This window comes from Anastrepha ludens, chromosome 2, assembly GCF_028408465.1.
Source record: "Anastrepha ludens isolate Willacy chromosome 2, idAnaLude1.1, whole genome shotgun sequence".
In the NCBI taxonomy this organism is placed as follows: Eukaryota; Metazoa; Arthropoda; class Insecta; order Diptera; family Tephritidae; genus Anastrepha; species Anastrepha ludens.
Window position 1 is genome coordinate 179909128 of NC_071498.1, and position 27960 is coordinate 179937087.

Consider the following 27960-nt stretch of genomic DNA (forward strand, 5'->3'; position numbering starts at 1 on the left):
GGTAACGGAAAAATCTGCTTCAGAATTAAAGCAGCAGACATGCTTGGAAAACACGCATGGTCATGCACCAGTTCTACTTTATGTGTACCACTTGCAAGACGCATCGAAAAAGTCTATTGGTTCCCAAGATAGATCTGAGACCGTTGTAGCGCTTTCCAAGCAGAGATCTACGCTATGGACAAAGCAGCAAAAACGATAAGACTAATGGACTTATCACTGGCAAACCTTACCAGCTGGCCTCAGCTTGCATCAATTCAAAATATGTTCAAGAATGTAGGAGGTCCCTCTCGCTTATCCATGAACCCACATTTTGTTGGGTCCCTGGCCACTTTGGAGTGGAGGTAAATGAAAGAGCGGATGAGTGTGCAAGGAAACGCTCCGAGCTTGACCTTTAGCGAGTGGTAGAGGACATAAGCATTCTTCTAAGTGAACTGTGTACTGAGATTGACTAGAGCGTAATCGCGAAAACCAATAGAAGTTGGTCGCTGACTACTTACTGCAGGGTCTCCAAAGCGCTCTGCCCAAAACTGGATCTTATAAGGACGAAATGTCTGATTGGATTCTGCAACGGATCACTGCACCATCGACTTTCCAGCCAGTATAATGGGTATGCCTCAAAATGATTTCTGCAGGAGTTGAGAAGATGAAAAAGAAATTGAGTTGATACAACACCTCCTGTGTGAATGTCCTGTACTTCAAAGAAGTTATGCCAAATATCTTGGCGATTATTTTATTGAAGACCTGGGAAATTTGCAAAATGTCTCACTGGAGCGACCAGCTACCTTCTTAAAAAGATCTAAGTGGTTTAAGCTAATGCAGGTATCATAATGGACCTTAGGTCCACTGAGTGTCTTGTCCTGGCTATGCTAACCCAACCTAATACCAAAAATCAAACATGTTTTACAATATTATTTATTATAAGAGAAATAATAAAAATGATGCAGAAACCAGAAACATCTTTTGACTTCTTCTGACTGCAATTCATACAGCACTATTTATATTTTTGCACGGATAACTAGGCCACGCCCAATTAGTCTGCATAATATGTACATACATTCCTAACATTGATTGGCCAACAGATCGCTCGCCATCCTAAGAGATTCCAATGCTCAATTGTGCGATTGAACAAAAGCTGGAGCGTTGCGATCTTTATCTGGAAATGGTCGAATATTCATATAAAATAGACCCTTTCTTCTTTCAATTGAATCATGAAAAAATTTGCCAGAATATTTAGAACAAAATTGAGCTGATTTTTTTCTTTTAGTCTAAGAGGTGCTGAGCTTAAAAATAATAAATTAAAATAGCAACTTATATAAACGCGGAAAATAGCGTGCATATACAAGTAAGTAAAATTAAATTTTCTGAATTATTGGCAACATTTCTAATCCTCTGAAACCCTAAATACTTCGCCCACCTTCACCACTTCGTTCCTTAGTGACCGGACGCTGCTGATTGCATATATCTGACACGCAGTAGCCGAAAGCATTGCTGAGAAAGGAGAATAAAAAATTTGGTTCGTTTTTTTCTCATCAAATACCTTATCATCTAAGAAATAATTTAAATAATTTTTTACGTGAAAGAGGCTGAATGAAATTATGAACCTAAGATTCTTCACTAATGCACTGCTGTGCTTGATTTTGTTCTGAGTTATTTACCGCCCAAAATTCAATTCTATTTTTAGCTTCTTACAGTGGATTAAGAACACAAAACAAAGTTGACACAATATTGATATGGGTAAATAAAATATTTATGTGCATTAATATCCACGGAAAACCAAAATTGAAATTGAAAAGGGTGTATTTGTAGAAAAACATTTGCCTAGGCAGCTAATGCGGGTTAAAATTAAATTTCTGTGCAAAGAAATATTTTCAAATTTTCCACCAGCCACCTGCGTCGCACTTCGCTAACATCTTAGCATCTGTGTGTTTTCACAAGAATACCGCAATAATTTGATAAAAATAATTGTCAGCGAAATATTCAATATCAAATTTAATTTACGCAACTGCCAATCAAACAAATATTGTGCGTTCGGTGAGCAAACGTAAGAACATACAAATATTTGAATTTTGAAAGGAAATTTGAACAGAAAAATTCGATGCAGCAAATCGTCAATAGAATGTGACGTCTGTGACGTCAATAGACTTAAAGATATATGTCAGTTGTAATGGAATGTATGTACATTATGTACGTATGTGTATGTGTTGTGTGTATGTACTTATTCATGTTTATTGTGTGCCGTAGAAAATATTTTTTACCCAATCCATTTTAAACCAACGCTTATGCTATGAAAAAATATGAAATATTCTGCATACGCATGCCAAAAAACTGCTCGTGCATTCGGCCAAGTTGGTCAGTGTTACATGCATAAATATTTACATACATATTTAGATACATATATTGTACATACACATTTACTCATGCGAGTACAATTCACGTCATTTCTACATTTTTGCAGCTTAGCTCTGCGGATCTTAAAATGACGTCACTCCGCTGCGTGACATGACCTAATAACAATCCTTAACAGCTGATTGACGTTTTCTCCGATAAGCGGTCGAGAAATGTGCGTAAAGATTACATTGCTGTATCGCATGGATGGATTTTTTAGTTCAAGCAAAGTGGAAAACGATTTTTCTAATGGCGGTAACCTCTCGGCAGGCAATGGCAAAGCTCCATGAAAAAGTCCTTATAAAAAAACCATTTGTCATTCGGAGTCGACTTTAAGCCGTGGAACAACATAAAAATTTCGGGTATGCAGTTTTATAGATCATTGAATTTTGGTATAATAAAGTGCAAGTCTCTAGGGGCTCAAATATTGCGTTGATTTTTGATAAATGCTCAGAAAGGTGAGAGCAGTCGGTGAAGCCCATCTGTCCATACCTTTGCACGATAACTCGAACAAATATTAATATTTTTCAATCCATGTTGGAATTTTTTGCTCAAGGTAGGTTGGTATTGAAAGTGGGTGAAATCGGTCTATAACTACGCTCACCTCCCATATAACGATCGTTAATAAAAAGTTACAAAATTTTGATAAAAATAATGAACCCAAAGCTGTAGATACGACCCAAGTAAAAGTCTCAAAAATAGGAGGTGCCTCGCCCTTTTTTATCTAAATACCTTCATCTCGATAACGGCCCAGACTTTGTACTATGATAGTATTGAACAAATGAATACCCTGCCTTTTTCATATCACCCAAAACGGGTGTACGGGGGTACAAAAAGAAAATTGATCCCCTACGCACACAAAAGTGCAGCGCAAATAATTTCAATTTTGTAAAGAAACACTTGGCGCCCATACATAGAAGACCAGTTCATCTAGCAAATTAGTTTTACTCAGATGGCATCGAATAACTGCCTGATTGAATTAGAAATAATAAAAAATCCATTATGTTAATCATTCAAATGGAATTGGGTATTCCACGGACAGCTATTTGTGGTAATTTGTTCAAGTTTTTAGGTCCTCTCACAAAATGATAAATTACATTGTGCGACATTGATTTTATACTTTTATGGAGACCTAGTACAACTTGTAGGTATAGGAGAAATTTCCAATACACCCCCAAAATCTCATTTCATGGCCATAAAACCGTTTTTCAGTAGGTTGATGTGAAGAATCACTCCTAACTTCGCCAATTTCCATCCGATTTCGAATTTTGTTTTTTAGTTCGAAAGAACAAAAACAAACCTTTTTGACAGTGTGTTGACAATTTTTCTGAAATGACAACTGACGAGACTGTAGGCGGAAGTATTTGGAACTTTTTTTATTTTCTTTATTTTTTCTCTATTTTTTCAACTTTGACATAATTTTTACGATATTATCCGATATTGAGGATTTTTTTAGTACACTACTGTTATAGTAAATTTAATTTTGCGTCGAATGAGCTATATTTGACTGTAATTGAATTAAAATTAATAGAGTTGTGTGGGTTTTAAGATTTTATTTTTTTTTGTACTAATTTGGCATGTAAGTATAACTTACTTTAAATGGGAATAAGGGCGCGTTTCGAAGCATGAAAATGATAACAAGTGTCATTATAAATACATAATATTTATTGGAGTAGTGTGCAGTGCAGCACTGGACGGTATGGTAGATTTGCGATATGACCAGATTTGTCGAAAAATTAGACGACCATTTTCTCTGAGATACTTCTTCCATGAACAAATTTTGTTGGATTAGGTTCGTCTTGGAACACTCAAACTATTGATTGCTTTTTGCTTCCAAGTCATATGTATGAATCCAAGATTCTTCACGTACGAAGATATCATGTGCGCAGCTAACATTTCGTTGATCTGTGTTTTTAGGACGTTAGAACATAGGAGGCAAATGAAATTTGCTGATGAGCTTGCCAGGAAGGAGATTGAATTGGTCTCAGAGAGTAGATCTTCGGTGTCCCCGTGACTGTTGTTAAAGCCGAATTGCATAACGCATATCTAATTTCGAAAACCCTTTGACCCCAGTACAATAGACGCAGGAAGCAGAAAGTTCTGAGAATTCGACGCCATTCAATTTTCAAACTTGTGGATGTGTTAACCGGTTATTGGACGGTTGGAGCACATGAGAAAAAGATATTTAATCCCCATTGCAGAAGCTGTGGGAGACTTTCAGAGAAGGGGACTCTTGAGCACATTTTCAGTAAATGTCCGGGTGTAGTAGCTAGACGATTAAGGTCACTGGGAACTACTTTCTTCGACAACCTGGGGTAGGGCGCCAACCTAAATCCCATTAATCTTCACCATAACATCAAGACCTCTGGTTGGCCGTAAATATCTGCCTGTTGGATGCCTTATAATGGTATCAAAACAGCGTTTTAGTGCTACTTGGGGAGTACCAGAGTGGTACTTCAACCATTTCACCTACCTACCAACCTACGATGTCATAGATGTACTGAATTTCTTCTGGTTTTGCTTGGCGATTTTCTTCTGGCGATTGTCAAATTATCCCATATCCAATGAGAAGCAATCTTCTTGACAACCTTCACGGCCACATTGAAACTTAATATATGAGTGGCTAAGTGCAGTGCTTTAACGCACGCCAAAAGTCGAAGTATCACCACGTTGAAAATCGTAATAAATCCTCTGGGGAAAATTTTCAGGAATTAATTCCATCTTTGGGGCGAGTTGAATTTTTCAACTCACTGTAAAAAGAGCAAATAAAGCTCGTAAGTGAAAATGTTATTAGCCTGTTTATGCAAATAAATGCCAAACTTTTCAATACAAATATCGAGTTACAGCTCAGCAAACGCAATATTCCAAAGTAGTCCCTGTGCAAAGCCAACCAACGTAGAAGGCATATCTCCATATATCTCTGCAACCTCACTTATCCTCAATGTTAAGTTCACTTTTAAAGCTTCAAAAAATATGTTAAAGATAATTGATTTAAAGCGTATCAACTCCTTTTCCGTGAACTATGCATGCGGAGATGGGCGAGTGCACGCATACCAGCCAATAGGCGTTTTAACGAAATTGCCGCTGTCAAATTGTTGTATGCACGATTGACTGCTTTCAATTTATTACGATTTATGTGGTTTGTCGTTTTGGAAAATAAATCGTAAATTGTAAATATTTAATTTCAGCAATATTTACAAGCAAAAACTTTTTTCAGCGCTGGTCTTTTTCGTGCTTTATTGATATTGCTTTCTCGTTTGTTTCGCCTCTTTGCGTGTTTTTCGTGCAGTCTGCTCCATATGGGCAATTGAGAACCGTACAGCGGCAGCATACGCACGTAGGTACATATTTACATGCGAAAATTTTCGCTCATAATTTTCGCTATTTATTTATTATATATTGCTTTTCTGTTCGATTCTTTTTTCTTGCACATACAATACCAATTTTTGGCGCTTGGCCAAGAATTCTTGAATTCTCGATTTTTTTTTTTTTAATTTTTTTTCGCTGTATTTTTCACTATCCGAAGTTGTTGTTGCTACCATTAACTCATCACATAGCGATTTTTTGTGCTTTTTACACTCTTTAATGCATCTTTTTTTTCTTGTTTTGGCAATTTTTTGCTCGTCGGTATTTCTTTCTTTTGCTGTCCTTTTTTCTTTGCGGGGCGACAATCTGTGTAAGCATAGATATGTACATATATATCGCTGTGGGTGTGTGTGTGTGCATTTTTGTGATAACATATTTTGAGTTTGTATTGCAATGACAAGTCGACGCCTGCTGAAAATGGGAGCATGAAAATATTTTCTGTGGTAATTTTTCACATTTATGATTTGCTTTTTGTGTTGCACTCGGTGGCGCCACGCCATCATAGTCCGCTATTTATAAGGCTGTGGAAAATTGGACGCCTAGTGAAAATATTTTGGTAGTGAAAAGACACAAAAAAATAAACACCAAAACAAAAGCAACAAAGAAACCAAAAACAAAAAAACAAACAAAAAAATAGCAACGAAAGAGGCAAAAAATAGCATTAAAAGCGCAAACCTCAAAAGTTTATAGAATTACGCTGTTGTTTTTCAATGTTTGTATGTAATCACATTTGGCAGCTTAAAAGCATATAATAAATGTAATTGAAAACTTGGTCAATACACTACATAACTGCGTACCTATGCATGCATGTGTGTGCGTATTAATATTTAATATAGCTATAAATTTGCGTTTGTATGCACATTTTCGCAGGCTCTGCCTTTAAAATTTCCTATTTTCCCTCTCCTTCGAAAATCTCTTACTCGCCAAGCTATTCATTTACTTTTATTTCCAAGTAGTGCGTCCATCAGTATAATTGTTCTTTCTGCAGCTTAAATACATGCACGCACACATACAGGCACGCACAGATATACACTCACACAATTATGATTTAATCGTTGCCACAATATTTTCGCAGACAATTTGCTCAACAATGGCGAGTGACCGAAGTGCTTCTCCTTTTTCGGTTGCAACAGTATTTGCCGCAATTCTTCCAGCTTACAACAACTTTTGTGAATACATAGTAGCAGTAGTAAAGGAAAAGAACAATAACGAAACAAGAAAGCTGCAACAAAATCAGTTACAGCAACAATGATCGTTTAACCAACAACTTCATTACTTGCCCGAGCGGCACCATAACAAGCAGCTTTATTTTGAAGCATTAAAATGATGATCATCAGCATCAGCATCATCGGCAATATTATAATCATCATTTGGTCAACATTGTCTGCTGCTTCGACATTTGTTTTCTCATCATGGCCGATTTTATTTTATGCCTGTGGCAACTTAAATGTCATCAGAAACATCCACAACGTAATCTCTGTTGTCGTTGGCACAAATTGTCGTATTTTTGTTGTAATTGTTGTAATTGTTATGTGTTTATTTTAATACTGTCAGCAATATGTTCACTTACTTTTCTAAATAGTCCATTGTTCTTTTATTTACCCCTTTGCTCTTCCTCCGTGATTGTGCAGGGCCTTTGCACTGATGGTTGTCATTGAAGATGCTTTGTTTTTGTTGTGAATATTTTTCAAATAAATAAAGAAAATGTTGCACATAAGGATATATCATGCACTAGCCTTAAGCCGATGAGCTCATATTTCTTCTTTTCTAACTTGATAGCTTCAATATCCAATTTTCTAGCATCTCCCAGCTGGAATTAGATTCCCAAGGTTTTGTAAAACTGTTATTAAAAACGTAGACGCATCAGTTATTCTTCTCTAAAGAATACTCATCAGCATGATTAATAAATCATGACTCATCAGTCGATTACTTTTTCATTCAAGTGAAGTTTTTATAAAAATTACAATGAGATTAAATTTTCTTCTTGGCAAGTAACCAACAAAATTCGTGTGGTTTCCAAAATTGCCTGGACGATAAGTACTTTACTTTTGTTGTAGTAACCCTAACCTTTCGACCTTTTTCCCTAAACTCAGCAGAAAGGAACTGAGAGTACTGGTGGGTGTAATCACAGGGCACTACGCCTGTGGTCAGCATATGGTTGCCATGGGGGTCCTAGACAGCCTGTCTTGAGAATGACGACACTGCAGAGCATTTTCTCTGTAGCAGTCCTGCATTTTCCAGAATCAGACTTAAGATATTGGGTTGCGATATACTGAGTATGGATAAAGTTCATACTCTTCCTCTTCTTTCTTAAAATTCATCAATGAATCCAAGGGATTTGTAGAAGAGTGACCTCAGACTAGTTTATCCGTCTTACCATCTTCTCTTTATATTTCTACTGAAATCTATCCGGATGTAGTACAATGGTCTCCTCACCTGGACTTGTCCAACCCCTCACAAATCTAATCTAATCTACCCCTAACCACTGCTATACCCTGTGATGCTCTGAATACTCTTTTCTGCTTACCTCCGCTAGGTAATGGTTCGTAAATGGAATGCAGGTAACACTGCTGGTCAGCTTCCTGCAACTAATCAACGGTGCGATGTAGGCGTTGGACACTCGGACACAACACTCAGGCTGCATCCAACCAATCTTGTTGACTATTGTTTGGGTGAACTGAACTTTAATAGGTTGCTTAGTACTAGAATTTCAGCTAGTCGTTAGAGGGTTAACAATATACCTGGTTCGAAAAACTGGGTACGGTTCTTTACAGATGGCTCAAAGCTTGACGATAAAGTTTGCCTTGGCGCTTACTGTAAGAAGCCAAAAGTAAACGTTTCGACTCGTTTTCCTAATCACTGCAGCGTATTTCAGGCTGATATTCTAGCCGCTAATGTGGTAGCTGTCTGGTTAAGCAAAAATGCTGATAACCAAACGGCGATCACTGCTCGCAAATGCCGGGTATCTCTTAAAGAAAAGGCGGAATATGTAACGCTACGAAAAGAATTTAGCCAAAATGGGACGTCAGACACTCAAAGACGCTACTTAATCGGTCATGAAAAAACTTCTCTCTGTTCTTTGTTTTGATCATAGGCCACTCTCACAAGGTTCACATACTCACAGTTTGAATTCACTCCATTTCGACTAAGCTGCTAGAATGAGGAGAGAGAAGAGTCTTTCAGACAACTTCTTTATCACAGTCCTGCATGGCATGCTACTAGGTATAGATACTTTGGCTCACCGTTTTTGAATACTACTGAAGACTTTAGGGATATACTCGGTAGTGTCAGCCAGATGAAAGGGTTTGCGCTTAAAATAAAATGGTAACGTGGAATAGCAGGTAAACTGCTACTGTGGTAACACAATGGCTCGGAAGCGGTCTAAGTGAGTTGCAATTTAACGTCATTGGCTTATGCTGACAAACCAGCAACTTTTGAAGCATTGGAAGCCAATATTCAAGCCACCATTGACGCCATACGGTCAGACTTATTAGAAAACGTAACCAACAATTGGGCTGATCGAATGGGCCATGTAACTCGTAGCCACGGCGGACCTATACCCAATATCATGTATAAAAAATAAGTCCCATGAAATTGTGTACCAGATTATAATAGAAAAACAATTTCATTCCAATACTATTTCTGTTTTGTATTGACATTTCAAGTTCTGAATCTCTTAACGCCGAGGTAAGAGCTTTTTTTGTACGAAGACTAAATTTATTGGTTTCTTTGTTAGCTCTACGCTGGATGGCGCTGTAGGCCATTTGATTCATGAACGCATTTTTACTCCAAAGATACCCTTGAACAGAAATACTGAATCTATTGAAACAAAGAAAGAAAAGCAAATAAAAGTCAAAAGAAATGATAAAATAAATAAAACAGTTGCACCTGAATTTTGTAGAGCAATAAAGAAAAGCAAAAAGGCAACATTTTAAGTAATTTTGTAAATAGCTAAAAAACACTAAACATTTTACGAAATTCGCATTGCCCAACCCCGCCTAATGGCAATCGTTATGACAACTCAACTTAAAAGACAAAAACACTCGTAAACGAAATATTATGCAACAAAGTGTTTGGCCAAGCTTTCAGCAAGCCCTCGTGCGGCGGAAATAAACATTCACCAGGCATTCCTTGCCTTTCAGCGCTTTCTTAGCGCCCCTTTCTTGTTTTGTTTCACTTTATGCTTATGTTGGTGAGTTGGTTGTAAGCATTCACGACCTCTCCGCCTGCCGCTCGAGCCGCTTGGGTCACTTGCAACATTTCATTTGCTTTCAAATTGCAAAGCATTCTTAATGGCGCTGCAGCAACGATTCAATTGCCAACTGGCAAACGCGCAACCAGGACAAGCCATAGAAAATGCTTCACTTGCACTCCTTTCAGGGTAATGAAATTGAAACGAAGGGAAAAAAGAACAGCATGAAACAAGCACAGCAACAATGTGTAGCCGGGCCAATGCTGATGACAAGCAAAGCATTGCAAAAGATTTCGTGGCGCCACAGTAGATCAACAACAAACTAATGTGACATTTTATGGTACTGACGTAGCGGAAAATTCATTCACTTTGTAAAGCGGCGGAATTTTTCAATGCAAATCATAATATTTACTATTATTCTGGCTAAATGAAAATAACCTTACAATGTTAGGCGCAAAGCTGGCGCTAAAAAACGAGCATACATACAGATATTAATAATATTAAAATTATGTGAAAAATGTTATTAGCAGTCATTCTAATCCTTTATGTCAAGGGTGGCTTGTATTTTTATGGGAATTTGTCTATGATAAATTAATATGCCAATTATGTCACTAAAATTTAATGAAAGTTTACATTACAAATTAGCTTAATATGTGGCAACGTTTTGTAATAGGATGAATGCGCTATTTAATTATTAATAAATTATAATTGCATTTTACGTACTTTACGACAAAACATTTGATTTAGCAATAAACTATTTATAATATTTGTATTTAGGTAAATCATTTAGATTCATGATTTCAGTCGCGATAATTACAACAAATCAATTTATTTATTTTCTAAAATAGCTAGATGGCTTCTGATTCCAATCAAGGTTGGACTGGAAATGTTTTAAAATTCTCGAAACTTTAGCATCAAGAAACTTTGAGACTCTGATATGGGTACCGGGACATGAGAGCACGAAAGGATTGAAATTGCGGACAAATTAGTGAAAAAGGGTGCAAACACTGCCTTCGTAGGTCCTGAACATCTTTGCGAGATAAATAAGAGCTTCCACAGTGCCTTCCTACGTGAGCGAGAAGAAAGAGACTTAGAGTCCAAATGGGCAAGCGGCATTCCAAACGGTTTATTGATACACAACATATGAAGGTAGAGGCAATCCTTTACCTCAGCAGAAAAGACAGACAACTCTACTCTGAACTATTAGCAGCACATTCTAATATTAATTATCACATGAAAAAATTGGTGTGAAACTGATTCTTGTAGACTCTATAAAGATACACAAGAAACAACAGAAAATGTTCTACACGACGCAAACTTACCTCGGAAGCGGGATTATGGATCCAAACCTCCTGGTAGAAATTAAGCCTCCAGCAGTTTTAGGATTTATTAAAGCTAAAGCTGTTTGAGTAGGCTCCATATCTGCGCAATATATATTTTCAAGTCACAGTGAACAATTAGCCATTTATAATAATAATAATTTTCAATCCATCAAGAAAATTAAATTTCCGACTGATTACTAAAACTACATAAATAATATTGAAAAAATATAACAAATTCACTTACAAACTTACATCCAACTAACTAAAAAAAAGAATTTGATAGTACAGAAAATTATTTCTTAGAAACTGAGAAATCTAGGAAGTTAGAATTGGAGCTCTCATTAAAATCACAAAGAGCACTTTCAATAGGAGCATTACGAGCATAATTTACATTGAAGTTAGATTGTTGGACAAGTCCAAGCACTCAGTCAGTATACCATTGTACTACATCCGGATAGATTTCAGTAGAAAGAATAGAGATAGGAAAGATAAAAAGTGGGTAGTAAGACGGATAAAATAGTTTGAGGTCACTCTCCCACAAATCTCTTGGACTTATTGATGAATTTTAAGAGATCCGGAAGAGGAAGTGTATGAACTTTATGTATACTCAGTATATCGCAACCCAATATCCTAAAGCTGATTCTGGAAAATGCAGGACAGCTACAGAGCAAATGCTTTGCAGTGTCGTCATTCTCAAGACAGGATAGGCATATCAGGCTGTCTACGACCCCCATGGTAGCCATATGCTGACCACAGACGTTGTGCCCTGTGATTACACACACCAGCACTCTCAGGCCCTTTCTGCTGAGTTTTAGGAGAAAGGTCGCTATTTTTATGTTTGCATCTTTCACAGAGCACTTGGCTACTCTGCACGAGTTCAACTCAGACCAACGTTCTCTATGGGTAGACCTCAAGAAGTCGTCAATCCGTTGTTGAATCGATGCGTAATTGACACCTAGAAAGGGTTCAGAGCCTATTGGCATACTTACAGAGCCTTCTTTAGCCAATTAGCCAATTTATCAGCTAACTCATTCCCTGTAATACCACAATGTCTAGGCATCCAAATAAGACTAACTTTGTTGTTTACACCTAAATGTTTAGATTCTGTAAGAATAACATTCTTCTAAAACAATAGGGATTTTGGAAAAGGTGAATTGATAGCACTTTTGGACATTTAAAGAGATTTTCGACACCACATAACAAATTTGCCTGTATCTGCTTGAAGCCCGCATACGTCAGTTGTGTTACTATATTCATAACTGAACATATTTTTAAGTCTTCAGCATATAAGAAAAATGAGTAAAACAGAAACAATTGCTTTCTTCCATAGCCACGTAAATTACAATATGTTTACTTTCAGCTCAGATTCTAGTGATGCATACACTTACTCTACACTTCCGTTGTTCATTTGCTCCCCCTGGATCTTAAGATACAAGTGGAAGCAAAAAAAAAGCAATGTGTATACTCTATAAATATGGTTTCTGGCAGGAAGATGGAACTTCGGGACACAGAGAAATCTTTAAGTTGCTATCGGAGCAGTATCCACTGTTTTTGGTACCTAAAGATGACCTGATACCCATAGTTTCATTTGGAAGGAAATTTGATGTCAGATTTCCATTGGGTGAGCAATAGAGCAATCCAGGACACTCCGGTGTTCAAGGAAACGAAATTGCCGATGAATTGGCCAACCGTAGATCAGCGGTTCCCCCACAGAGCCAATAGTCGGAATCAGTTCCGCAAGAATCATGACTTGGATCAGCGATTATGTAGGCAATCTCATAAAGAGTAATGGTCCGGTCTAGAACGCTGCAGAACTGCAAAGTGTTTTGTGAGAAGTCCGAACAGAAAACTCTCAAACTTTCTGCTAAAACTTGGAAGGAAAAACGTACGGTTGATGGTCGGTATCATTACAGGACACATCCCATGGGGTCAGCATATGACCACCATTGGAATCATTGAGGAGCCAGTGTGCCTGTCATGCTTGGAGGAGGCGGATAGCACTGAGCACTTTCTCTGTGAATGTCCTGCCTTTGCTAGAGCAAGGCTACGAGTATTGGGTTTCGATGTCATGAGAATGAGTAATATTCGTTCTTTCAAACTGGAGGATATTTTCAGATTTGCCAAAGAATATGGAAAATTCTCACAGGACTAACCATATCTATCTCTGTCTCTATTCTTTCCTATCTCTTTCTCTGAAACTTTTCTCCTTCCCTCCTTGATTATCTACCCTCTCTAAAGAGCTATAAATACAATGGGCTTTTTAGACTGAGTGTTTTAGAAGCCACCAAATCTCCTGGTGCTCCTTGACTCTACCTTTTCGAATATCAATTTTCCCTTGTTCGCTTTAAGCTAAAATCATCAGAAGACTTAACAATGAAATACTAGCATGAGCTCCAAAATCTTTCATAAACTTTTTTTTTTCATCTGGTTAACTTTATCGAACTCATTCCCTCATTATTGCTAAATGTTCGCTGATCAACTGAAAATCGCTAGTTTTGAGTAGTTTATCCTTGCGCTTAGGTTCATCGTCATTCAATCATGCAAGGTTGCATTTATTTTTATTATTTCCTTGAATGTATTTATTCTAACATCCATAAAAGATTCGGAATCAAACTTTTTTTTCTGAAATGAGTTAGAGCAATTTATGCCTCTAAATCTCCATTTGAAAACTCGAAAATCTCCAAGATTCTATCTTGAAAGAACTTATTTTGCTTCGAAAGTCTGATGCTATGGATTTCCCTTTGGCTTAATCTAAATTAGGATCGGTTAATTATTGTAGTTTTGACTTTATTTGTAGTTTAGTTTGAAATAAATAAGTAAATAAATTATTATAATTTATAAAATATTTTACAAATTTTATATCAATTCTCCACCGCAAATCGAAGAAAATGGGAAGCAACCTTGCTTTTTAAAAATTACGACCTTTTTCATTTCACTGATTTATTCTTTAAATTTACAAATGATGCACAAAATCCATTTTAATGTCTTTTAGTGTCACTGGGCGTTCAAAAGGCTATTTTAATCTCATATTTGCATTCTTTTGACTGCTGAGTTCTCCTCTACTTTGCTAAACTTTTCGCTAGAAAAGAACGAAGAACTTGAAGAATTGCCATGAATTCAAATGTGTTTTGTGTTAATTTTCTTGGGTGGCCTACATTTCTTCTGATATGCTGTTTAGCATAAATGTTTAGTTGTTTATTTTTGTTTGCAGCCGAAAATAATTGATGCTTTGCTGTGAACGCAATTTATGTACAGTGGCGTGTAAATACAAGGGGATTTGATTCGATAACCGAAAAAATGCGACTGCTTTTGGTAGCTGGGGCGTATACGCAACCGCATTTCTAAAGAACTCGAAAGAAGCAATGAACAAAAGCTGAGTGGTCGACCGTCGGCTTAGCAGTAGCAGCACACCTCAAACATTTATGAGGAATGTTTAAGCTATTGCAACAACAACAACAACCAAAGTGGGCTTAGGTTCACTTGCAGCGCATCCGAAGTCATTCGAGGTCATTTATCGGCAAAGTTAGGTAGCTTGTAAAAAAATGTACAACAAATTTCAAGAAATCAAAAAAAAAGAAATGTTATCCACTGCTTTGATCCTGCGAATCGACCAAGTGCAGGAAAATCGATTACTAGCTTAGCAATAATATAATTTTTTAACTACAAATAATGTTTATATTATTTTCCTTGTTTTCTTTAATGTAAGGATTGCTTTATTGGGATAAGAAATATCAGTTGAAATATCCATTAAAAAATGTTCTCATTTTATAAAAATTATTACAGATTATAATGGGAAAATTTATGCTTTCAAAATATTTTTCAACGCGCCAAAAATTCATAACTTCCTTCCCAGAAATTTGGAATTTTTAATCCTTAAAAATCTGCTGTTATAATTTTTTCTAAATGTACTGCCAAAAAAACTAATTCGCCGCAAGCTATTGTTCAACCACACTATGATTGCTAATAAAGAATGTTTATGTAAAACTATTTCATTACAATTAAAAGCAAAAACTAAAGAGAAATAAAAGAGAAAGACTAAAATATTAAAAGTTTGGAAACACAAACAGAGAAATTAGGTCAATTTACTGCATAGCAGAGGAAAAAACGAGCGAAAAGGATGAGCTTCGCTTGAGTAATGACGTCAGCACAATGTGCGTACATGTATGCGTACATTTTCGTATGTACGTACGTACGTGTGTATGTATGTGCATGTGGGCATTCCTTTTGTGCTGTGGTTTCGGAAACGAAACGGCGAAACGCCAAGAATTTCTTATTAAAATTTTTGTGAATCCAATGTGCAGTTGGTGAATAACATGCACATATGTGTATACCTATACATATGCACATGTGTACGTAAAAAATTTGATTTTATATGGTTTAAAATGCTGAATTGAGACTCATGCAACGACGCATGCATACTTGCGTATGTAGAAATAATCAAGGACGTAACTGCATGAAGCAGTTAGAGGACATTACATAATTAAATATTAATATATATTTCTCTTCTATTTTTCGGAAAATTTTTAAAACATTCCAGTCCGTTTGGGTAGTGAAACAACAAATAAAGTATTTCAAATGGATTTTCACAACGCTGGCTAGCTTTTGCAACTATAAAGCCCATGCATAAGCGCATTATAATACAGGGTTGTATGCTCAATGACATAACGGCATATGAAACAGAGTCAAACAGTGTTTAAATGTTATAGTAAATATATTTCTCCCGAAAATTTAAGGCACCTTTCTGGTCTAGAATTTCGAAAAACTCTATTTTTTTCATGTTATGATAATTCATACTTTCAAAAATATACTTGAAAATTTTTATATTGAAATTCGTTGTAGTTTAGGCGTTATATATACATATATATATAATTGGCGCGTACACCCTTTTTTTGGGTGTTTGGCCGAGCTTCTCCTCCTATTTGTGGTGTGCGTTTTGATGTTGTTCTACAAATGGAGGGACCTACAGTTTCAAGCCGACACCGAAAGGCAAAAGCAACCCGTTCGGCCACGGCGGTCGCCATTACAGTGCTTTGAAACGACACCGGTTCGTAGTACGTAACCTGTGTTCTTCTCGAAACTATTTTTTCCGAGTTGGCGTTGGTAATTTCTCAAAAAGTACTGAACTGATTGATTTGAATTATTTTTCATATATTATTGAGTAGACTTGTGGCTCTCGCGAATAGCAGAATTATAATTTTATAATCAATATTTCTATTTTTTTTATGAGCGAGAACGTGAAAAAAATACTTTTTTTTTTAGGTTGTCCCAATAAACAGAAAAAATATCTAGAAGAGAAATTTGTTTTTTTTGTAAATCTGCTACCCACCATAGCGACAGATCTCCTGATGAATAATCGACTGAATTTTTTTTTCGGGCGTACCAGAGCAGCCCCATCAGTTACGCTAGTGGCATATGTTACATCAGGAAGCAATTTTTTTATTATTGTCATTGAAAAAAATATGTTTTTCTTCAATTTGCAACGCCTTCAATTTTCACGTCTCTAGGCCAGAAAGGTGTCTTACCTGCAGTTAGCAGCTTTGTTAAGTTGCGGAAAGGCATTAAATACATTGATTAGAGTTAATTAGCTGCTGTAGAATTTCTCTTTTAAATTTTGAATTTGTTGACTAATAATGGTTATCAGAGCTTTACCCGCTCATTTCGTATACTTTTACTACAAATGAAGTAGAAGTACTTTTTTATACTAAATCTCAACCAGAAAAAAATTATTTAGTACATTTTACTTAGTTTACTTTGCTTGTATATTCACGCCTCCGGCGGCGCCTGAAAGCATCCTTATATACATGTAAGTGTTTGCATGTGAAATGCGGCTGTCAATGTTAGTGTAACATCCGGCTATACATTTGCAGCATAGCTATCACTGTTAATGTCACATTTTCTGTTAGGTCATATATTTGTAATCTGGCTTTCACTGTTTACATAAAATTTTTCCTTAGGCTATGCATTTGTTACATGGCTATCACTGTTTACATAACATTTCCTGTTAAGTCGGCAATAGTAAGTTAACAGATACTCCAGTGTGTTGAAGAAAAATGTTTACGAGTCTTAATACATCAACAATAACAAGAGAGTTTGGTTAAGGCTCAATTGAGTTAAAGGATCGGAGGAAAATAAGTTATTACAAAATTTTTTTTAATTTATTATTAAATGTTAAATTCTTAAAAGAATTAGTGTTCAACTGTTTTACATTGGAATCACGATTTGTTATATTATTTATAAATTAGAATAATCTACATTTTCGAATTGTTGAGTATTTCGACAATTGTATACACTAGGCTCAGTGAATACCCCTAATGAATCTTTATTCATAAACTAAATTTTATGCAGCTTGGAAACAGCTTGGAATTTCTAACGAAATACATAAATATGACTCGCCAATACCAACTAAACATATCAGAAATCATATTTGCACTTTCTTGCAAAAAAAAAAAAGAAAAACACTAAACATTATTTTCAACTAAATTAAAGTGAAAATGCAAAAATATTTAAAATTGTATTAAAGTGTGGTGTGACATGGAATATGTAAAATTTATAATTATGAAAAATCTAATTACGTCAACAAAAAAGTGCAGCATACATATCTACACTGAAATATGCCAAGGATAAATGTAGTGCATAAAATTCAGACAAAATGATAATTAAATGAATTAAATTTTATTGAAACAGCAAACGCACAATAATCTCATTACCTTTGCATGTGGGTGCCAGCATAAAATTCATACAAAATGTTCGGTTGCATCTACCAATTATGGGACTGGTGAGTAATTTGCAAAGAGTGAATCATAAAAAACTGCAATAATTGTAAATGCTTTGTATGTATGGACATTAAGGTGCAACACTCGCCTTAAAAAAAAATTTTTAAATATTTTCTATTCGACCAATAAAATTTTTATATTTAACGAACTACGTCAAAATATTTCGCACAAATGTTAATATTTTAGGAAGCACCAAACCAATTTGAAAGTATCCACAAAACTCACATTATTTTGATGGCATTGAAAAAATTGATAAACAATTTTATGCAGACTTAACTACGTAACTTAACTACGTAACTTAACTAGACTATGCTACCTGGATACTTACAGCTTTGAAAGGCTAGAATCTATCCCTGAACTGGAGCTCGAACGACTCCTAAAATTCGCGAATAGTACGCGCATCCTGAGTGATGCATATTTTCGCTAAAGAGGACTCTGATCTGGTACCCCAATGGGCCAAAATGGTCTCTGCGTGGCTTCGGCTAGCCAGTTAATCTAATCCTTATGTAGACTTTTTAAGCTTAAACTCTTATACTCAACTATTTAAAATTAATTATAAAAAAATATTTGTAAAAGATCTCCATTTTTGAAGGTTTTAAATCGGTCCAACTAACGTAGTTCTTAAAATTTTTCCGAAATTTTTTTTTTATGTTTTAAAATGTCTTAAATATAAAAAATTGTATAAGTCAAGTGAAAAACCTGCAATTGTTTTTGGTGAGTCACCTTAATGTATATACATATATGTGTTTACGTGAAATGCATATTAAAAATAAAATAGCAAAAAATGCAAAACAAGCCAATACATTTATGAATAAGGGCGCTGAGTGCAAAGGCAAAGCTAAATTGCACAAATTGCATTTCTTTTTTACATTGCACAGAATACGAACATAAACACACATATCCAGCTATGCTTGTATGTAGTTACCTGAGGCAGGGGCAGTTAATTTAATTTCGCGCTCGCTTTTGCGACAGGTAGTCGTGGTGTGGGTCTAAAGTCGACAACGAAAATATAGAGTATTCCATTAGGAAACCCTGTTTTTAATTTTGCATTCATTTTCTATTTGCCTTGCAGGGTTACTGATAGACAATTGACTTGTAGTTCCCTTGAGAACCTGTAGTTCTCTCGTGGAAAGATTAGCCTCGCATGAACTCAGCAAGCGCTGAGCTAGTGTGCAAACGTGCAAAGTCGTGAAATGCTTCTGGTCACGGGTAGTTCGGGAGCGCTCGAGAGAACTTCTAAGGCTAACAAAGCTGCAGCTATCGAATTTCATAGGTATCCTTATCGGACGTTCTCCGTTAAAAGTCAAAACGGCGAGACTTGGGAATGCTTTAAGTCCTTTTTGCAGAAGGTATCTGGAGGGTGAGGTGGACTCATCTCAAGACCTTTTTCTTAGCTGCCCTGCTTTCGTCGGGCAAATATTTAAATATCTGAACTCTTACTTTTTCGCTAGGGTTACGGGTTTCAATAACACAAACCTGGTGAATTTCATCAGTAGCTTGAACGGGTTAATCCGAACATAATTAGTCACTATTGGTCGTCATCTTCTAATCCAAAGCCCCTCCTTCTTTTTCCACCTGTTTGGTTCTTTTTCTCCTTTCATCTCCCAGTATGGTATCACAACGGACGAGTTTTGATAATTTGTCCAAGTGAGCCCCTTGTAATCTCAGCCATTTATCCTATCATGCCGTAGGCACGGAGTTCTAAAGAAAGGGGTGAGCTTAGTCTGAAGATCCTATTTTCTACATACTGATAAGTGGCAGTGAAAACTTGATCATATAAACTTTTATGCAACATTTTGACTGGCGAAGAAAGTTTATGTGCTATAGAAGCAAATCTTCAAAAATCAAATCTATGAAAATACTAGTAAATCCGGTCACGCTCCGATGCGGCTCTACTTGATATGAAATTAATGGAAAAGTAAAGAAAAGCATTATAGTATATAATTCAACCTCGTTGTTGTTGTAGCAGCATAAAATAGTGTTCATAATCTTAGAAAATTCTGCCGGTTTGACCGTCCTTGTTTGGATATAAATCCGGGTAGCTTAGGTACCATAGAACCGACTGTCATGGGAGTGAATATTTAGTACTTAAATAGAAATAAAACAGCTTCAGTGCCACTTATCGAGTCAACTTTGAAACAAAATATTTCTCTTCGCGCAGCTAATGTTGGAATTGCAGCAGTTGGAATTTATGACCAATCGGACCACAAATACGATTTCTAAAGATATCTCGACCATAGCGTCACCTATCGAAAAATCTTGCGGTTTTCTTCTACCTCACTTTAAGGCAATCTTATCCTGTTTCTTATCTTATCCGGTTTCAATTCAATCGGCTGGCTACTTTTTTAGTTTACCAGCCAGGTAGGTAGGTGAAATGATGGAAGTACCAGTACTCCGCAAGTAGCACTAAAGCGCAATTTGATACTACTTTGAGACCAGTATACCAGCAAAAACGCCACATTTTTTTTATAAGATTACATGAAAAAAAAAAATATTTCCACCTACATAGTTGAATAAAAACGCAGCAGCCACTTAGTTTACTTTCCTATTTCCCAGCTAAATGCCATGGTATTTGCCCGCATGCAAGGGGAACTTTACATCAATTAAAAGCAATTAAGTTGATACAATCTCAGCAGCCCTAAAGTCAGTGGGGAGATAAAAAGAAAAATGCAATGAAAAATTAAAAAATGAGAATAGCCGAATAAAGCGAAAATAAAAGGGGAACCAAAGTGACGCACCTTTTCAGCGCTTACGTCAAAGGCTAACGTTGTGACCGCTGTGAAATTGCAATCTTCTGCAGCCCTGCAGGCTAACTTGCAGCAACGTATATTCCCATAAATATAGTTTTTTGCTTGCGCAATCTAATAAATTTTCGCTTATTTGTACCCTTGCAGGTTGGACGCCCCGCCACTCTTCAACGCCGCCACCATGGATGCGAAAAAGCTGCAGCAACTGCAGCAAGCTAACGCTCAGAAAAAATTGCCACTAGCCTACCAAACGAACATTGTCGACTATCGTTCCGCCACACATTCGCCCGTCTTTCAACAACAACAAGCCGCTGCAATGAGCGCCTATCATGCCGGTGTCGGCGGCGGCGGCGGCGGCAGCAGTGGCTACCAGCAAAGCCCCACGGCCACCTCTTCAAGTGGCGGCCCACTCACACCCATCGACATGCAACCACAGCCAAATAAAATGCTTCTAAAGCATATGACTGGTAGTGGCGGCAACACATCGAGCAGCACACACAGCTCGCCATATCACCAGTCATCGTACAACAGCGGCGGCGAACAGCTCTACCAGTCGCCAACGGAGCGCACCTATTTAACAGCCGCGGGCCGCTTGCAGGCAACCTCAGCGCTAAATCCTGCCTCGGCGCTACAACAACAATACCAGCAACTACAACAGGCGAAGTTGCAAGCTCAGATGCAGACGCAGAACGAGGCTGCGCAACAGCAGCAGCGCACATTCGCCATGCGGCAAGCATTGAATCCGCCAGTGCCGCAAGGACATTTCCACATGAGTCAGTCATCGAGCATCATGTCGTCGATTACTATGCAACAGCAACAGCAGCAACAACAACAACAGAACGCAGCAGCAACACATGGGCGCGCGCCACCATCCAGCTTAAATTTGAACAGTCAATTCCAGCCAGCGGGCGGTCCACTGAAAGTCAATCAAAAACAGCAGCAGCAACATTATCACCAGCAGCAGGATCAGCAAATCTACGCACAACAACAGCAGCATCAACTGCAACTACAGCTGCAGCATCAGCAACAATTGCAACAGCAACACGCACATCAGCAGCAACAGCAGCAGCAACAACAACAGCAGCAACAGCAGCGCCTGAAGGCCGAACAACCCACGCCCGGTAGCGAGCAGAGTCCCGTCTACATACAACAAAATCATCCTGGCCATGTCGTCAACCAAGCTTGCCAGACACAAATTTCGGCGGTAAAAGGTGGCGCCGTTGTACAGAAAACCACGCCCAGCTCAGAGGACTCGTCGGGCAAGAGTCCTTCGCACGCGCCTCTAGACCGCAAGAAGAGTGTCGGCTCAATGCAAGCGCTCAAGTCACCCATCACCAAGCGGCCAGCCTCCTCACCGGTCACCCTTTCCGGTTGGCTGTACAAGCAGGGCTCTGACGGTTTAAAAGTGTGGCGCAAGCGCTGGTTCGTGCTAGCCGAATATTGCCTCTACTACTACAAAGGTCCCGAGGAGGAGAAGCTGCTCGGCTCCATACTCTTGCCATCATACAAAGTGTCGGCCTGTCTGCCAGAAGACAAAATCTATCGAAAATACGCCTTTAAGTGTGAACACCAAAATATGCGCACCTACTGGTTGGCCGCTGAGACAGGCGAGGCGATGGTGCAGTGGGTGCGCGCACTTACCGCCGCCACAACAATGCAGGCACCCAACAGCGGCGAGTCAGAGCAGCCGAGTGCCTCTTCTTCGCTCAACCACAGCGGCGAGAACTCCGACTCAGGCATACACACACTCCAGTCACAGCAGAGTAAAATGAGCCTTAACCAAGGTCAGATGACGCCCGCGTCCGAGCATGCTAATGCGAACTCAGCATCGAGCAGCAACAGCGGCGGTGGTGGCGGCGCACAGCCGTTGTATGCAAATGCGCCACCTAAACCACGACGCATTAACGATGGCGGTTACTCCTCTCCTAGTCCCGAACATTCGATTGACAACGAACGTAAATCGCACCACCAGCAACAGCAGCAGCAAGCAGGTCGCCACAGCGGACTCATGTCACCGACGCTGCAACAAATGCAACAACAGCAGCAGCACTATCAACAACAACAACAGACGCGCGCCGCACAGCAACCACAACAGCATCATGCCATTTACGATACACGCACTGGCAATGTCTCATCCGCATTGCGGCTACAACAAGCACAACAACAATACTCTGTAGACCAATTGGAGGCGCAACTGCAACAGCAAATGGGCTTGTCCCCAGAAGATTATGCCAAATCGCCGCCACCGCCGGCTACACATTCCAATTATATGGATATCGAGGAGCAAATGTTGCGTCTTCAACAACAACATCGAAATGGTGAGGAGATTTATGGCGAGCGCGAGCTTTATATGCAAAAGCTGATGCAGCAACGTTATCCACCACACTTGGCGCTGTATCCGAATGCGGAACGGCGCACACCAGATGCGTATGGACGCTCGAAAAATCGCATATTCTCAGATTATGAAGACATCTACAACTTAACACAGGCTGGCATGCCCACTTCAGCACAGGAAGCGCTATTGCAGGAGGCGGCCAGCTATCGGAGGCCGTTGAGTCCTCCCACCTATGATGGCAGTAAGCATGTGCCCGCAATGCCGATGCGTTACACACCCAATCACATGGAGGTAAGTAGAATGGTAATCGATTTAACACCAGGATTAAGAAAAGCCACGCTGAAGTTGAGGAAGGACTAGGATAGGTTACATTTAGTTACAGGTACCAAAAACAATGTTAAACGTATTTTTTTGACAAAATTTGCTTGCCCATGGATATTAAATATCTCATTGCTTAGAAAAACCGGCGACTTTTCGATTAATAAAAACAAAATATTCGGCTCATTTGGCTGCGGCGTGGACCAAATATATCTAAACCATACTGAATATAATTTTGATAATACGTTTTCCAGGTTGACTCAAGAAAGAAAGTCATTTGTTATAGGGTTGAACGGAAATTAACGTTAAACCGCATCCCAAAGCCTCCCCAAATGCTCTGAGCAGACATTTTGGGGTAATCAATCAAGCAATAAGTTGAGAAGAATGCTATAGTCATGACTAATACGAGTAATAAGAGACTGAATTAGATTTCCGGGCGACCACTTCTTCTAGGCTCAGATCTGAACTGTGTCTACAGAGGTCATCTGATTGGCTTCACTCGATTTCTTGGCGAAGGTTTACGCAAATGTAGCTATGGCACTGCGGAACTCTTTTCTCAGAATCACAATGGGTTCCTGTGGCTACAGCTTGAATCCTTGCGGATCTATCCTAACAATGTTAATTATTTCAACTGCAGTATTCGCAAATGATAACACTGTTGCAGATGGGAGTGGCACTGTGGTCTACCTTATAGAAATAGAAATATATGGTAGAAAGTCACTTTATTCTTCATCCTTAAGTAGCATAAGTTGAATATTGATTCTAAAGAAAAAGGCAGAAAATTCGAATCGCTATTTGTTCGTATAAACGAAATTTGGAATATTCAAAAAATCTACTTAGGTTTGAAAAGTGCTTCACCGAGTTTTTTTTCCAACTTACGGTAATAAAGGCATATATATGTCCGGTGTCAGAATTAAGTTTTAAATTTAAAGTTTCTCCCTAATCGCTCAGCGTATAGCGGTGCCCGCGTTAACTTCGTTATTCGGACAGGTTATCTAGTCACGATATCGCAGTGGGTGGCTGAAAAGTGTGTGTTCGCAATCGAAGCGTATTTGAAGGCCAATGATTCGTGTGCAACTGCTCGTCGGAAATTTTTTTATGTTACAATTTTCGCCGTTTACGTGATAGCCCGTGATAACCCAAGTGAATATTTGATTGGTTCATGAGTGAAACGGTTCCGGGTAGCAAGTTCGGGGGAAAACAGCCCTCGGCCGGACATCGAACACAAATGAAAATATTGAACTCGTCGCTACAAATTTTCTCGATAATCTGCGTCAGTCCATGAGCAAGAGAGCGTCCACCCTGGGACTTTGAAGCATTATTGTATGTGAAATATTAAAGAAGGATCTCAAATTTCACCACTTCATAATCCAAATCGTGCAGACAAGTAAGCCTAACGGTTACCATTTGCGCAACATTTATACGAGATAATGTTGGAGCGATTTCTTAGGGTAAACACTAGCTTTTGGAGTGATGAAACCCATTTTTTTTTTGGGTGTTTGTCCAAGATCCTCCTCCTTTTTGTGGTGTGCGTCTTGATGTTATTCCACAAATGGAGGGATCTACAGATTAAAGCCGACTCCGAACGGCAGATATTTTTATGAGGAGCTTTTCATTGCAGAAATACACTCGGAGGTTTTCCATTGCCTGCCGAGGGACGACCGCTATTAGAAAAATGCTTTTCTTAATTTTGGTGTTTCACTGAGATTCGAACCTACGTTGTTTCTGTGAACTCCGAATGGTAGTCATGCACCAACCCATTCGGCTACGGCAGCCGCCAATAGCCGCCAAAAACAATGGTTACTCACTATTAAAATATCAACTGCTACTTCACAGTACTAAAGTGCAGGTTTGGTGTGCATAGTTAAGTTGTGGAAAATTGGACAAACATTTTTTGAAAATTGTTGAGGGCAAGCAATTTCTGAGGATAGTGTATCTTAGGCGGTGCATGTTGAATGATTATTTTCTGCCAATAATGACAGAACATCCTTCCTACAGTACACACACATGGTTTCAGAAAGATGTTTCTACGCCAGACACGGCTGAGAAAGCATGGCGATACTGCGTGATTTCTTCCGTAACAAACTGAAAAGCCGTTGCGGTGACATATACAAGCCATGCAGGTCTCCTGATCTCACCCCTTGGCACATTTTCCGGTAGGGGTCTTACAGTAAAGTCTATAAAAGAAAGAAATTCATTAAAAGAAAATACCGTTCGCATGGTTAATGACATCCCTATGTCACTCCTTCATCGAGCAGCACGGAGTATGAAAGGGAGAATCCATGAGTGTCAGCATTTAGAGAAAAGTATTAAAAGAAAAAAAAAAACAAAGTCCGCCCTTGCTTTCTTTACAATAGTTACTAAAAAAGACTTTTATCATTAGTAATTCTGTTTTAATTTAGCTTTTAATTCCTCATTTTGCCACCAAACACCCCATACATATTGCACCGTGCGACAGTAAAAATTATCAAGGAAAATTTTCATATGCACCTGATATCATAGATTCTATATAAAGGATGTTTTCTTAAGAGCTATAAGAAAGTTTTTCAAAAAACCACTCGCAAAATTCAGAAAAATGCATGACATTTTTATTTAAATCGATAGTACAGTCCATATAATTTAATGTTTGAAGATTATTTCATGTAAATGTTGAACGCGACTTCGCTTCAAATGGTCCATCCGCTTAGTCCAATTTGTCTTCCAAAGCTTTAATTGAAGCAGGCTTGCCTGAATAGACATATCCCCACAAAAAATAATCTAAAGGCGTGATATATTGCACGATCTGGGTGGCCAATTAACAGGTCCCGAACGTGAAATAAAATGTTCACCGAACTCGCCTCTCAACAAGTCCATTGTTACGCGTGCTGTGTGGCATGTGGAAGCTCTTGCATTTTGGGCAAAAAAAAGTTGGATATCATTTCACGGTAGCGCTCACCATTCACAGTTACGTTACGATTCGCAGCATCTTTGCAGAAGTACGGTCCAATGATACCTCCAGCTCATAAACCGCACCAAACTGTGACCTTTTCTGGATACATTGGTAGCTCTTGCAATTCTTCTGGCTGATCTTCACTCCAAAATCGACAATTCTGCTTATTTACGCACCCATTGTTCCAAAAATGACGTTCGTCGCTGAACACAATTTTTCGACTTTAAACTTTCTTAACGGAACACGCATTTTTATAATAAAATTCAATGATTTGCAAGCGTTGTTCGCTTGTAAGACGATTCATGGTTAAATTATAGACCAAACTGAAGTGACAGTGAAACAAAACACGAAACGTGCATCAGCTGTTTAAACCAACTGTTTAAAAAGATAATAGCTAAAAAATCACCCGTTAGTAATGCTGCATACTCAGTCTTTCATTTCACCTTGAAAGTGGTATTCAGAGGCCTTCAAATTCTGACCGACTGTTAATGTAAAGTAAAATTAAAATAACTAATATTATAATAAAATATTTTTGCATACTCGTTATGTTCATTTGTATATTTGTGTGTCTGTACTTTCCTTCATTCCATTTGATTCAAACAGTCAACTATTCAACATACAAAAAAATTTAAGAATTTTTTGCTCCAGAACTTGATTTGTCGAATTTCTAGATTTGCCACTATGGCAGAGCCGCTTAGCAAGCATACATACATACATGTAAGAAAGAAGATAGTCCTTCCATCTATTTGATTGATCCATCCATTGAATTGATGAATTGTTTGAATTAATAACCGTTATTAGACAAGGTTTTTTAACTAAAAAATTGAAATTTATTTATTTATAATTGGCGTGTACACCCTCTTTGGGTGTTTGGCCGAGCTCCTCCTCCTATTTGTGGTGTGCGTCTTGATGTTGTTCCACAAATGGAGGGACCTACAGTTTCAAGCCGACTCCAAACGGCAGATATTTTTATGAGGAGCTTTTTCATGGCAAATTGAAATTAGTTATAATAATAATTTGTCGAAATAAATCTTGTTGGCGCACAAGACTGCTCACGACCGACTTCTTTGCTACTCTGCCGTATATACTCGTTCGCTGGGGCTGCCTTACGGGTATGGTTACCACCCTTCATATATATATGTGCCAATGAAGAAGTTTTGAAACAAGCTATGTAACAGTTCATCTCTATCTGTTTTGCTCAAAAACTATTTACTTGCCGTTATTGGCTAAAAATCAGGTCTCCAACGGTAATGACAAACTTGCAAATCTTGGTGGGTATTTCTGCCATGAAAAAGCTCTTCATTAACACCCATTTGCCGATAGGAGACCTCGTAAAACTGCTAGTTATATATCACTACACATATCTAACGCATTGCGATGCATTTCGGCGACTTACTAGAAATTTAAGCAATAGATTGTTTTTAAACCTCAATTTTTCAAAATTTTTGTTTTAAGTCTAAATCGCAATTTGACTTCAGCTTATAGTATGTGATAAAGCCTTTTTTCAGAAATATTTTCCAGCTCACAGATAGGCTCAAATGCGAGTAAAATTAAGCGCTTGGTGAACGTATTAGGTTAGGTTAACCCGGCTGG

General features: G+C 38.1%; 1 protein-coding gene across 11 annotated transcripts in view; it reads left to right on the forward strand.

Moving 5' to 3' along the window:
• The window catches only part of LOC128855965 (uncharacterized), a 152089-nt gene that overhangs the window by 58798 nt on the left and 65331 nt on the right, over positions 1-27960 (forward strand). For all 11 annotated transcript variants that reach the window (XR_008453775.1, XR_008453776.1, XM_054091256.1 and 8 more), the window contains exons 2-3: positions 17611-18040; positions 20933-23411. Coding sequence is in view for 9 of the 11 variants with exons in the window: in XM_054091256.1 (XP_053947231.1) it covers positions 18009-18040; positions 20933-23411 (2511 nt within the window). In the remaining 2 variants the exon portion in view is untranslated. The remainder of the gene's footprint in view (positions 1-17610; positions 18041-20932; positions 23412-27960) is intronic.